The sequence below is a fragment of the Halichoerus grypus genome, chromosome 9 (assembly GCF_964656455.1).
Source record: "Halichoerus grypus chromosome 9, mHalGry1.hap1.1, whole genome shotgun sequence".
Lineage (NCBI taxonomy): Eukaryota > Metazoa > Chordata > Mammalia > Carnivora > Phocidae > Halichoerus > Halichoerus grypus.
The window spans coordinates 35,348,448-35,361,796 of NC_135720.1; the positions used below are offsets into that span (position 1 = coordinate 35,348,448).

General features: G+C 34.6%; 1 protein-coding gene across 10 annotated transcripts in view; it reads left to right on the forward strand.

Moving 5' to 3' along the window:
- PTPRK (protein tyrosine phosphatase receptor type K) overlaps positions 1–13,349 on the forward strand; it is a 550,719-nt gene that overhangs the window by 503,006 nt on the left and 34,364 nt on the right. For 2 of the 10 annotated variants that reach the window (XM_036105421.2, XM_078054758.1), the window contains exons 14-16: positions 7,201–7,339; positions 8,365–8,406; positions 10,392–10,421. In XM_036105421.2, the coding sequence (XP_035961314.1) occupies positions 7,201–7,339; positions 8,365–8,406; positions 10,392–10,421 (211 nt within the window). The remainder of the gene's footprint in view (positions 1–7,200; positions 7,340–8,364; positions 8,407–10,391; positions 10,422–13,349) is intronic. The other 8 variants (XM_078054760.1, XM_078054757.1, XM_036105501.2 and 5 more) reach the window with 5 other exon arrangements.

The following is a 13,349-nucleotide window of genomic DNA, read 5'->3' on the forward strand; positions in this document are numbered from 1 at the left end:
GAATTCCTTTAGTTTCTGTTTGTTCTGGAAGCTCTTTATCTCTCCTTCTATTTTGAATGACAACCTTGCTGAATAAAGTATTCTTGGCTGCATATTTTTCTCATTTAGCACCCTGAATATATATGCAAGTCCTTTATGGCCTGCCAATTCTCTGTGGGTAGGTCTGCTGCCAGTCTAATGTTTCTACCCTTCTAGCTTAAGGACCTCTTGTCCCGAGCTGCTTTCAGGATTTTCTCTGAAATTTATAAGCCTCACTATTATATGTCGAGGTGTTGACCTATTTTTATTGATTTTGAGAAGGGTTCTCTTTGCCTCCTGGACTTGAATGTCTGTTTCCTTCCCCAGACTAGGGAAGTTCTCAGCTATAATTTGCTTAATATACCTTTTGCCCCTCTCTCTCTTTCTTCTTCTTCTGGGATCCCAATTATCCTAATATTGTTTCACTTTATGGTATCACTTATCTCTCGAATTCTTCCCCAGTAGTTGTTTATCTCTCTTTTCTCAGCTTCTTCATTCTCCATCGTTTGGTCTTCTATATCACTAATTCTCTCTACTGCCTCATTTATCCTAGCAGTTAGAGCCTCCATTTTTTATTGCATCTCATTAATAGTCTTTTTGATTTTGACCTGATTAGATTTTAGTTCTTTTATTTCTCCAGAAAGGGATTCTCTAGTGTCTTCTATGTTTCTTTCAAGTCCAGCTAGTATCTTTATAATCATTATTCTGAACTCTAGTTCCGACATCTTACTAATGTCCGTATTGATTAGGTCCCTGGTAGTCGGTACTGCCTCTTGTTCTCTTTTTTGAGATGAGTGTTTCTGTCTTATCATTGTATCCAGAGAAGAAAGAAGATGAACGAGAGCACAAAATACTAAAATAGCAACAAGGACCCCAGAGAAATATACAGGAAACAAATCAGAAGAGACCCAAAACCAAAAATAAAAAAATACAAAAGAAAGAGAATATAATCAGACAGGTGAATGGAACAAAGTAATACACTAGATCCTGGGTATATTTTGGTCTGTCTGTTAGAAAACTAGATCCCAAAATTGTAGAGAAAGAAAAACTTATATATATACAGAAATAAAATTAAATACAATGAAAGGATAGAATGTAAAGTGAAAGACTAAAGAATCATGAGGGAAAAAAACATGAATTCTGTATACTGTTTTCCCCAGCGCTGGAGTTTTGAAGTTCTGTGTGATCAGTAAACTTGGTCTTAGCTGGATATTCTTGCTGATTTTCTGGGGGAGGGGCCTGTTGCACTGATTCTCAGGTGTCTTTGCCCCTGGCAGAACTAAACCACCCTTACCTTACCAGGGGGCCAGGCTAAGTAATCTTCTCAGGATTGCTGTAGGTGGCTTTTGTTCCCTGAAATCTTCCCATGCTGCTTTAGAGGATAAGAATGAAAATGGTGGCCTCTGATCTCCAGCCCCAGAGCCAAAAACCTCAGGGCCCCACTCCTCAGTGCACCCTCACAGAAAAGCAGTCAATCACTCCTGTCTCCCTTGTCTCCATCCACACTCCGTGATTACCCAGCCTGTGACTGAGCATTTTTACCTCAGGCACACGACCCATTTCGAGTCTCCAAACCCTATAGACTCCTGCAGCGGGCACCCGCGCCGTTCCTCCCAGGGAGGGAGGGGGGTCTTGCCCTAGTTCTGCCACTTACTGGGCCCCTCCTCAGAGGGCAGTCACCCGACCATGCCATGGTTCATGATTAATGGCAACCCCGAGCTGAAAGCCCACTCCTGGGCTCACTGATTGCAGTTGGCTTCCCTGCTCCAATACCTGGGAACTCTGCCACACCCAGGCACCCCCAGTCTTCCTGTGACCCCAGGGATCCTGAGACCACACTGTCCCACCTAGGGTTCCACCCCCACCTAGCCACCTGAGCGCCCTTCAGGCAGGGACGTCCCTCACCAGAGCAGACTTCTAAAAGTTCTGATATTGTGCTCCGCTGCTATATCACTTTCCAATGGCTGGCTAATGGAGACTCCCTCCCCCTGCAGTTTATCTTCCGATATATCGCCTCAGATTCACTTCTCTGCACCTCCTACCTTGCAAAAAGTGGCCGCAGCGATTCTTTTCTTAGATCTGTGGTTGAGTTCACAGGTGTTCAGAATGATTTGATAACTATCTAGCTGAATATGCCAGGGACCAGACAAAACTAAGGTCCATTACTCCTCTGCCATCTTCCTCCCTCTGAGTATAGCATTTAAATTAATGATTGGGAAGTGAGTGTAAACAATTTTCAGAATTACAACTGAGAAGGAAAGAAAACACTAGTGAAATACCTGGAGAATTTGTGAAATTTACAGGATGATGGTGTCTCTAAAGTTGTTATGAGATCACCTAATATATTGAACTTAGAGGCTTCCACCTCTAATATCCATCATGAAAATGGAATATGATCACAGCTTTTAAATTTAAGTAAATTTGTGTGTTTGGGTGGTATTTGTATATTTTTTTAATCTAAATCTTTTACCTGAAGTTTTCAGGTAAGTTATTTTTACATAGCAGGAGGAAGGACACAATTTATAAGGTCACTTTAACTATTTTGCAAGAAAAAAAAAGCAACACATAAATTTGCTCAATTAAAAGGAAATACTGCCTTAGTTCTTTCTCACTGTCCAAAGAATTATGCTCCCTTTGGCTTCAGAACAATGGGGACTCTTTAAATATTCTTTGACAGATAAAAAAAGGTAAAGATTTATGTCAAAGGAAAGCATTTCTGAAAGAGGTATTCTGCATCGCCTTTGTGTATGTGCATAAATTATAAACAGGGCTCAAAGGTGCAGTCACTATAATAGCTTTCTGCTCTCTTTCAAGAAAATAGAAAATGCTCACTTAGGGGTTACTCTGTGTTTCCATTAATGAATCTTCTAAGCTTGAATGGTTTTAAATAGGATATTTATGTTCCTTGGTTCTAGTAGGCCAAGAACTTAGAAAAATATATGTGATTAAAGTATCTAAAGTAATAAATTTACATGGACATTTAATAAAAAATATTAGTAATAATAATAATAATAAATGTCTCAGCTAAAGACTTCAAGGAGGATTCACAATCAAGGGAAAACAGCCACAAAATCGTGTGTTCCTAGAGAATTTGATTAGCCTTCTGTCCTCAAGTTTAATAATGATGTTGAAGCTTTGATGAACAGCTCTGCACAAGAGTTGTAATCATGACAGACAAGCACCCTTACTTAACCCAAATGAATGAACTTAGTGTTTTTTTCTTCAACTATTTGGGAAAAATTAATTGAAGTCCAGTGTTTAACAAAGACATATAGACTATGACTTTAAAGTAGTAACACTGTTTTACATAATAGGTTATAAAAGTCTCATTACTTTATACCCTGAATACACTTACTTGCAAGATTATCAGTGCCTTTGGTCAGAAATTGACTTTTATATTTGGCTTTTTGTTTCTGAAAATATGTTTAGATTAATTCATCAGCAAATCTATATTATTTAATGAGACTTACAAAAATTCTTCAATATCTGAATTTGAAATTATTTACCCACCATCTTTATGTCAGTTTTGTTATTTAATTATTAAACCCAGCTAGTATTTTTTCTTTTTTTAAATTTTATTTAAATTCAATTAATTAACATAGAGTGTATTATTAGTTTTGGAGGTAAAGTTCAGTGATTCATCTGTCTTATATAACACCCAGTTCTCATCACATCACGTGCCCTCCTTAATGCCCATCCCCCAGTTACCCCATCCCCCACCTCCCACCCCTCCAGCAAACCTCATTTTGTTCCCTAGAGTTAAGAGTCTCTTATGGTTTGTCTCCCTCTCTGATTTCGTCTTGATTTATTTTTCCCTCCTTTCCCCTATGTTCCTCTGTTTTGTTTCTTAAATTCTACATATGAATGGAATCACCACATGATAATTATCTTTCTCTGATTGACTTATTTGCCATGTCGTTGCAAATGGCAAGATTTCATTTTTTTTATGGCTGAGTACTATTCCATATATATGTATATATACCACATCTTCTATATCCATTCATCTGTAGATAGACATCTGGGCTCTTTCCATACTTGGCTATTTTGGACATTGCTGCTATAAACATTGGGGTGCATGTGCCCCTTCGGGTCACTACATTTGTATCTTTGGGGTAAATACCCAGTAGTGCAAATGCTGGGTCATAGGGTAGTTCTATTTTCAACTTTTTGAGGAACCTCCATACTGTTTTCCAGAGTGGCTGTACCAGCTTGCATTCCCACCAACAGTGTAAGAGGGTTCCCCTTTCTCTGCATCCTCACCAACATTTGTTGTTTCCTGACTTGTTAATTTTAGCCATTCTGACTATAAACCCAGCTAGTATTTTAAGACTGCCTGTTCATACTTCATGATCAGAGTTTATATTTGCACCTGTGTATATTCTGAAGTTTGTCTGGTGGGCTTAGCAGTTCTGAAAATTTTTAGGAGATACGTGCTACTTATGGCATAATATCTTTAGAAAAGTATCTCATAATTATATGTTTTGTCGAATAAAAATGTATATTAAATATATACTTACCTCATTGAATAAGAACTGATCTTTCAATGAGTTTCAGAAACATTTAATTCTGTGAGATACGTCAAATCACAAAGCAATCATTGTTACTCTCGGAAAGCCAAGCATAACCTAGAACCTATTGAGAATAAGCATTAATTAATGAATAATGATGATTTGTTGCATGCCACTAAGTTTTTTCTAGGGATTTCTACATCAAACATTCTGTCTCCGTATTTGAAGCAGGAACTCTTTAAACCAATCCAATTGAGAATTACAAACAACGTATATTCTCTTTAGCTTTATATCCAACTTTGAAATATATTCCACATGTTTTCATACACACTGATGTGTATGTATTTCTAAAATTGTTCTTGGGAAAGAAGAGATCTCCAATATGTTTAATACATGCTTTGATGAACTGAACTATAATGTATAGTTTGAAATGTGGTAAACATTGAACTACCTCTATTCATAATTAATGAGATTGGAAATTTCCTGAAGCCTAGATATATGGAAAGTGTCATGTCAGAAAGGAAAACTCCCTTGCTTACCAGAAGAAACAAGCTGAAGGCTTGCTCTTCCTACTTGAGAATAACAGTTACCAAATACAGACCCATGGGGAAGTTTTGTCCTATCCAATTGAAATAAGATAAATTAAGACAGTTATAGTGAATTGTTTTATAAAGTAAACTGTTTCTTCTAACACTTTCTTCAAACTTATGTTTCCTACTGGTTTTACTTTAAATTGCCATTTTATGAAATGATGCTGATATTAGATATATTCATTATTTTTAATTTCCTACTTGGAAAAATGAAAAATTAGTAACCTTATGTCCGTCTCTTTTGGGGAGAAACTGTGGCAGGTCGGGAAAGTAGAGCAGATATTTAGATGTGCAGATATGCAGAACCTGGAGTGAAAGCATGGGGAGGGGGTTCGGAAGCCAAGACAGAGAGTCTAAAGAAGAAAGAATTGAATATAGAACAATAGTTTTTAAAAGGAATTTGTAAATTATCCATTGGAAAGGTATGAGGTTAAATTTAGGGGCTCATTTGTTCATTCAGCCACCATCTCCTCACACTGTGGTGGATGCTTTAAGGCAGTTTCCCAAATGTGCCTAATCCTAGGAGTCACCCATACTCTTGTCACCCAGATTCTTAACAGGAGGGACTATGGATCTGGAAACATTGAGAAATGCTGTTTTAGAAGATAGAAGATGTGTTAGATTTTGTTACTCTTCTTGAGCAATTTATAATCTATCCTTATCTCTCTATGCCTCAGTTTTTCTATGGGGAAAAATGTAAAATAATACTTTTCTTGCCAGTCTTCAAGGTTAATAAGGTAAAAGGAAAATATCTTCAGAGGGTTAGTGGAACTTGTAAATTGACTAATAAGGTTTATGCTTTTGATTGTGTGTATATGTGGGGGATGGTGGTGACTTTGAGAAAGAAGGATAGTTAGAAGTATAATGAATGGATAAAGAAGATGTGTGTATATATATGCAATGGAATATTATTCAGCCACCAAAAAGAATGAAATCTTGCCATTTGCAATGACATGGATGGAGCTAGAGTGTATTATGTAAGCAAACCAAGTCAGAGAAAGGTAAATACCATATGATTTCACTCATATGTGGAATTTAAGAAACAAAACAGATGAACATATGGGAAGGGGAGAAAAAAGAGAGGGAAGCAAACCATAAGAGAGTCTTAACTATAGAGAACAAACAGGGTTGCTGGAGGGAGGTGGGCAGAGGATGGCACTTTTTGTGGGGCACCTGGGTGGCTCAGTCAGTTAAACATCCTTCTCTTGGTCTCAGTTCAGGTCTTGATCTCAGCGTTGTGAGTTCAAGGCCTATGTTGGGCTCCATGCTGGGCGTGGAGCCTACTTTAAAAATGGCGGGCAGGGTGGGGGGACACTTGTGATGAACCACTAAATTCTACTCCTGAAACCAATATTACACTATATGTTAACTAACTAGAAATTAAATAAAAAAGAAATTGGGACAAAAAAAAGAATTTTGGGGGGGGAAGAATTTTTAAAATAATAATAAAACAACTTTATCTTTTCAAAGTTCTGTTTCCCAAGTTTATTATCTGGGTTTTATTTTTAAAGAGAATGTGAAATATTCCTTGATGTATTTGTTTTTTCTTTTCCTCCAAACCAGCTATTCCTTTCAAATCTTGTATATCAAATCATAAACTGACACCTCCACTAGTTATTTAACCTAACCTCTTGTGTCCCAGGCAAGTGTTATTGACAAGTACTGTGAAGGGCCAAGCACAGCACCAAGTGCCTGAGTTCAGAAGTGTTTGCTGAATGAGCCAGCAAACAAATGAATCCCTAAATCTGACACCATCTCTTTCCATATTATAGGCTAAAAATCTTGTGTCTGACTTCTACAGACATTTGGAGAAAAATAGTTCACCATTCCCTCTGATAGTCTTTACTAGGTTTTGTTTTATTTTTATGTGTTGACAAAATCCCTATTCAGAAGGCTTTCCCCTTATCTCTACCCTAACTCTCTTATGCTGTAGTTCAGCATGCTTTTGTATTTATATATCTAGGTTATTTATATTCAAATAAAATAAACAAATTCTCTTTTGGTAGTAATTTTTGGCTGGGACTAATTTTCATTTCTATGATAATTAGCTGCTTTCAGTAACTTATTTTTTTAAATTCATTTAGCAGCAGCAACAGAAGAACCAGAAGTGATTCCAGACCCAGCCAAGCAGACAGACAGAGTGGTGAAAATAGCAGGAATTAGTGCTGGAATTCTGGTGTTCATCCTCCTCCTCCTAGTTGTCATACTAATTGTAAAAAAAAGGTAAGACCTGATTTTGTTCTGTCCCATTCACCTACCATTTATGTCACTAGTTTTCAAATACTGTTTTGTTTCCTTGAGCTCCTTTGAAATAGAACAAACAAGAAGGATTGAATTTTGACAGTGTTGCCAGCATCTGAGTCTGTTTCTCCTGACTTTTAAATAAATTCCTATCGGTTCTTTGCAGTTTAATTTTGGATATAAACATATACTTTTTGTCAAATTAACTTTGAAAGTAATGTATGAATTTAAATTTCTCAAATGCAGAGACACTTGAGATACTCATTTATCTTTTATTTTGAAATGTTATTTACTAATAATGGCAAAAGTATTTATTATGATGCTTGGATTATGGTCTGTGAATTAGTTTGTACTCTTACTCTATTTTTCTAAATGTTGACTACAAGTAAGATATGAGAAGAATCTAAATATTATTTTGTGAAATTGCATATTAAATATTCACTGACTAAATATTTCAGCACATTAATATGAAGAGTCTCTTTTTTTTTTAATTGAGCATTAGTCTTTTATACAATATCAACCAATATCGCCATCTTCTGGAATTCTATGAAGATATTAAGACCTAGGAATTGAAACTGAACTCTACTCAGGAGATTAAAGTATACTCTGTTGAAAAACGTTTTGAAGTATATAGTCTTTATAACTTGAACTTCTTTCCATTCTATAAAATGTCATTATCTAAAAGGCGTTATCTTAGAAACTGATACAACTCTCTTATCCTTCCAATCATATGTTTTAGATTATACTGCAGTTTAGAAGGACTTTTAAACAAGTCTTTACATGCAGAGTACAGTCCTAAAATAGCTTTTTGTATAGAAGTGTTTAAAATTTATGATTATATCGAATATTAAATGATGTTGCTTACATTACATTAAATCATATTCTATTAGGATTGTTTTATACTCAAAATAAATCATTAACAATATAGATAAGACTCATACTACATGTTTAATCATTCCATCAGAGTTTATTTTAATGTATTGCCTCTTTACAATTATCCCCTGGAGATATATATGTTGGAGAAGACACATCTGCATTAGAAACATTAGGTATGCATTATAGTGTTTTGTGTTAAATTAGCTACATACGTGCTTTCCCTAATAGTGCTTTCTCTTTTTGCTGTTGTCTACCTCTGTGGTTGGAGAATACATCATGATTGAGATAGGAAGGTTTAAGTATTTTAGTAATATGAATTTGCCAATTAAGATCAATAAAATGGCTGATTGTAACCTTTTAGATCTTATGTCTCTATTTAGTTTAAATTTATATTTGCAGAGTTAACTAAACTGTTTAGAGAGTTAACTAAACTTTGCTTCACAATTATAAAACTATTCCAGTCCCTTCAGATTGGAAATGAGAGCATGAAATTGGCCTCTGATTATGTCCTCACTCAGTTAGAATTGGGTTAAACTTATTGGTTTTATTTGTTATTTATTCAACACTTATTTGTTATTGTAGCCTTCCTTATCCATGGCCCTCTGTTTCAGAAATAACAAGAAAAAAATTGAAACATAAATTTCCTAAAGTAAACCAAAATAATCTCTAAGCATGATTATTTTTGTGTGGGTAAAATGCTCTGACAACTGTCTAAAATTGCATAATGTACAAATTCTTTTTCTGGTTCATATTTTAAATGGTTGGCCTCTCTATTAGAATGCTTAATGTTTGACTTTTCATAATTATGCATTAATTGATTGTCTTTTGGTAGAGAGTATTCCAGGGCTTTTGTTTCTCTTCCTCACCACAACCTTTATGACTAGGAAAAGTTGCAATTTTATAGACAGAGAAAGTTACTTATTTAGGTGTACTTCTTTCCAGTATATAATACTAGAACTAAATTACATGAATCCCTTATCTAAGCAACTTTGTAATGACTTTTACTCATATGTAGTATGTCTCACATGTATCGTGTATGATTTAGTAACAAATATGTTTATTATACATACACAAAGGCATAGATTTTATCACCGTATTGCATAGTATCAAGCTTAATCAATTTTAGTATATAATGTTTCCCTTTTAATACACAAATTTATAACAAAAATAATGTAAAAGCAAACTATTTTAGTCTCTTACAGTCTTTGTTTTTATGGGAAATTAAGTTTCTCAAGACTTTATCCCTCACTGGGAATAATATACATAGGTATATTTCTCATGTTGAAAAAAGTTCTATGCACTTTTTAGTTTTGTGTAAAGATATGGTTTGGAATTCAATTTAGTAAAATTCTACAGCTGAGGGTATATATAAAGTAAGTTTTTAGGCTAAGAAAAGGGATAGCGCATCTCTCAAAACGCAATGTCATTTTTTTTTAATTTAAACGCTGTTGAATTATTTCCAAATGTATGCCATTTTTTCATTGGTTATGTATTATATTTTAAATGTGCAGCATGAATACATTATTAATTCCCAGCATAAATTTGAAATTATGTTTCAATACAGTAAATGTTTGTGTATGATATCATGATCACATACATCTACTGTGGAAATATCTCCGTGTATTTATAGTGCATGGGGCATATGTATATTCACACAATATATGTATGTACCCCTGTACCATTAAGATATAACAATTTGTTTAGAAATTTAGATGTCACTCTGCATATATTCTATATTAACTTAATAGATATTTATGTTTTGTATCCAAAGAAAAATAGTCAATTTAGTGTAAAAGTTCTATACACAGCAGTTCCATCTGTCATGGCTTTTCGATGGTAATGGATAATATTATGCTTAACTGCATGTTGAAATACACAATCCATTTAATTTTTAAATTTTTCTGGCAGCAAGAGAAATACCAGCATGTATTTTAAATTTTATTTTTCTATTGCATATCTGTCTAATTGCATGGCAAAAAAATATCTAACCAAATGCATGAGCAAATTGAAATGCAAACCAAAAAAAACATGACTTTTATTTTATTTTACTTTATTTTATTTTTTAACACACATTTTTCTGCTTTATTGAATGTGACAGAGTCACGCTTTTCATTCACCATTGCTTCTCTTTTTCCACTGTCTGTGATTTGCTTGCCAGGAGGAGCTACTATTCTTACTCCTACTACCTGTAAGTAGAAAACGGGTGATATACAACTTTACATGTGTTAAAGATGCAGTATCCCTTTTCAAAAAACAAGAACAAAAAATTTTTTAAATGTTTGTGATTTTGGTGATGTTTTCTGGACTCTAAAATATAAAGTTTAACCATTAACTTACTTTGTTAATCTTTTTAAAAAGGGATATTGTATTTCTGTATGTTCAGCTACTTTTAATTTTATTTATAATTTTCCGTTAGTAGCTTTAGACTACACCCCCAAAACATCATTTATTTACTTAAGTCAAACCTGTAACTTATAAACATGATACCTCATACCACAGATCAGGTCAGGTCTAACTGTGATAACGTCTTTCTCCACATTTCCAGGAATCCAGGACGGGTTATCACTTCAGAACACCTTTGGTCTGGCCATCTAGGCAAGCAGTATGCTCTTATAAAAACAAATGGATAAAATGATAATGTTGCAGTGACAAACAAAAAAATCTTTTTAGGAAAGAAAAATTGAGTTGATTTATCATAACTTAAACAGGACAATGATTTTATAAAGCCAAGACCAAAAAGAACGCTGTGATCCTACACAAAACACACCTAGGTGTCCTCTATTTCCTTTTCTCTTCCAAACACTTAGCTCACCCTATACTTGGGTATGGAATGTTAGTTTGAATAAGGACAGAGAATATTGTTCCCTCTATTTCTCTAGTCGTCTTGAGTTTATTACCTTAGATGCCGGGTTATTCATCCAATCCAAAAGAATGATAGCAAAAAATGTTCTTGGACATTGCTTTATCAGTTTTGATTCACCAACTTTTAAGGCTTAAGGATTGTGATTAAGTATGTCTGGGGACATTTATCCCACAGTATTTATTTTACAAGGTAAATTTAAGCTAGCTTTACAATAAAATTTGGTAAGAGTCTCAATGACTGTAACAGAGGTCTGCCAATATTTTAAATATTATAAACGCTGGCTTCTTATAATCTGCTAAAACAAGCAGGTGTTTAAACTAACAGTGCTCTTAGCTTATTGTGATGAATCATAATATCCTTGTTAAATCATGTTTGATGAAACCAAAGGTAATTAACTGTACCATTTCATACAATTATGGAACACTTTTCCTCTTTATAGCCCACCCATATATCCACCTGCAGAAGTTTATGCTGGGCTGCTTTGATAATGAAAGTCATTTGCACATCTGTCAAACTCAAGTGGTTGCAAAATGAATTGCTTAACTGTCCTGAAGTGTACCATATATACATACATTATATACATACACATATATGTGTGTGTGTGTGTGTGTGTGTGTGTGTGTATATATATATGTATATATATTGCTGGTTGCTCAGAGAGAGAAAAAGCATCAAACATGTAGGAATCAGTAAGTACATGTAAGAATGTCAGTAAGCTTACCACTAACCATCAGTGTACCTGTAATGTTAGAGTGGGATTGCTTTCTTAGTGGATGGATAACATTTCTTTATTCTAGGCTATATAGTAGGTTATGATACTGTTACTGTAGTACATAGGGCTATTAGCATTATTAATCATAATTTCAAAAGAATGTCACAGAATATGATTTTTAAAGCTTCCTTAAACATACCTAATCTAAATCTAAACATATCTGATCTAAACATACCTAACCTGAATTGGAGACTTTTTAATAAAAGTAAATAAATAAAATTTAAAAGAAAACCAGTTGTGATCTTTGAGCTAAGTTCATTGGCAATGTCATAGTGACCGTCACTCATGATCAAAACACTTAACTCTAATGTTAATTTTTATTCTGTAATAACCTGAATTAAAGCCTACCTCACAGGGTTGTTGTGAGGGTTAAGGTATAAAAACCAAGTTGATAATGCATGGCTGGCAAATAGTAACAAAGGTTATAACTCCCCCCATAATTTGTCATCTAACAAAGGTTTGTGAATCTTAAAAGTCTTTCATTGCCATGAAAACTTTATCAGCCGTACATTTGACAAGTTAATTGCTTCTTATTTTTCCTTAATCACAAAATATACATATAAATTATGTTTTAAAGTAAAGCCGCAAAGTTTAAACCTGTCTTTTCTAAATGCTTTGAACTGCCCATCCTCAAAATTTTAACAGTATTTTTTAATCCACATTTCAAGTTGTGTTATTTTTATCCAGTTCAATCTCAAATTTTTTGAGGGATGAATTCATTCTTCTTGCCCAAGAAACAAAGATTGGAAGCTATTTCTTAAATTGTTTTTTTTACTCTTTTAACACTTTAAAGGGGCAAAACATTTGTGCTGTATTCACATTCTTTTTCTCAAATTTATAACAACTAATGTTTAATTCCTAGATGCTTCATAATATGTACTTGTAATGTGGCATTTTTAAAAAAATGTCAGCAACTGGGTACAGTGTAACAGTTTAGGCTCAGAACCAGGTCATTCTTCACTTATTATTAGATAAATAGCCTTGGGCAAGTTATTTAACTTGTCTGAGCCTCAATGAACTCATCTATACAATTAGAATCCTCATGCCTTTTTCAGTGGTTGATCTGAGAATTAATTGAATTAACAAGTGAAAAGTGTGATGCATAGAACAGGCCTAATTCATCCATTCAACAAGGATTTATTGAGGGCCTGCTATGTGCTAGAGATGCTGTAAGTGCTCGGAGTAATGGTCCTTCTCTCCGTGGAACACACAACGGGGAAACAGAAGGATACTTGCACTGATACATGGTAAGGATTGTTACAGGCAGAAAACATGGTGCTATAAAAATACCTAGCAGGGGAGCACCTGGGTGACTCAGTTGGTTAAGCGTCCGACTCCTGACAGCTCAAGTCTTGATCTCAGGGTCATAAGTTCAAGCCCTGTGTTGGGCTCCATGCCTAGCTTTCAAAAACAAAAAACAAACAAACAAACAAACAAACAAAAAGCTACCTAGCAGGGAAACCTAACCTGAGGTGGGTTGT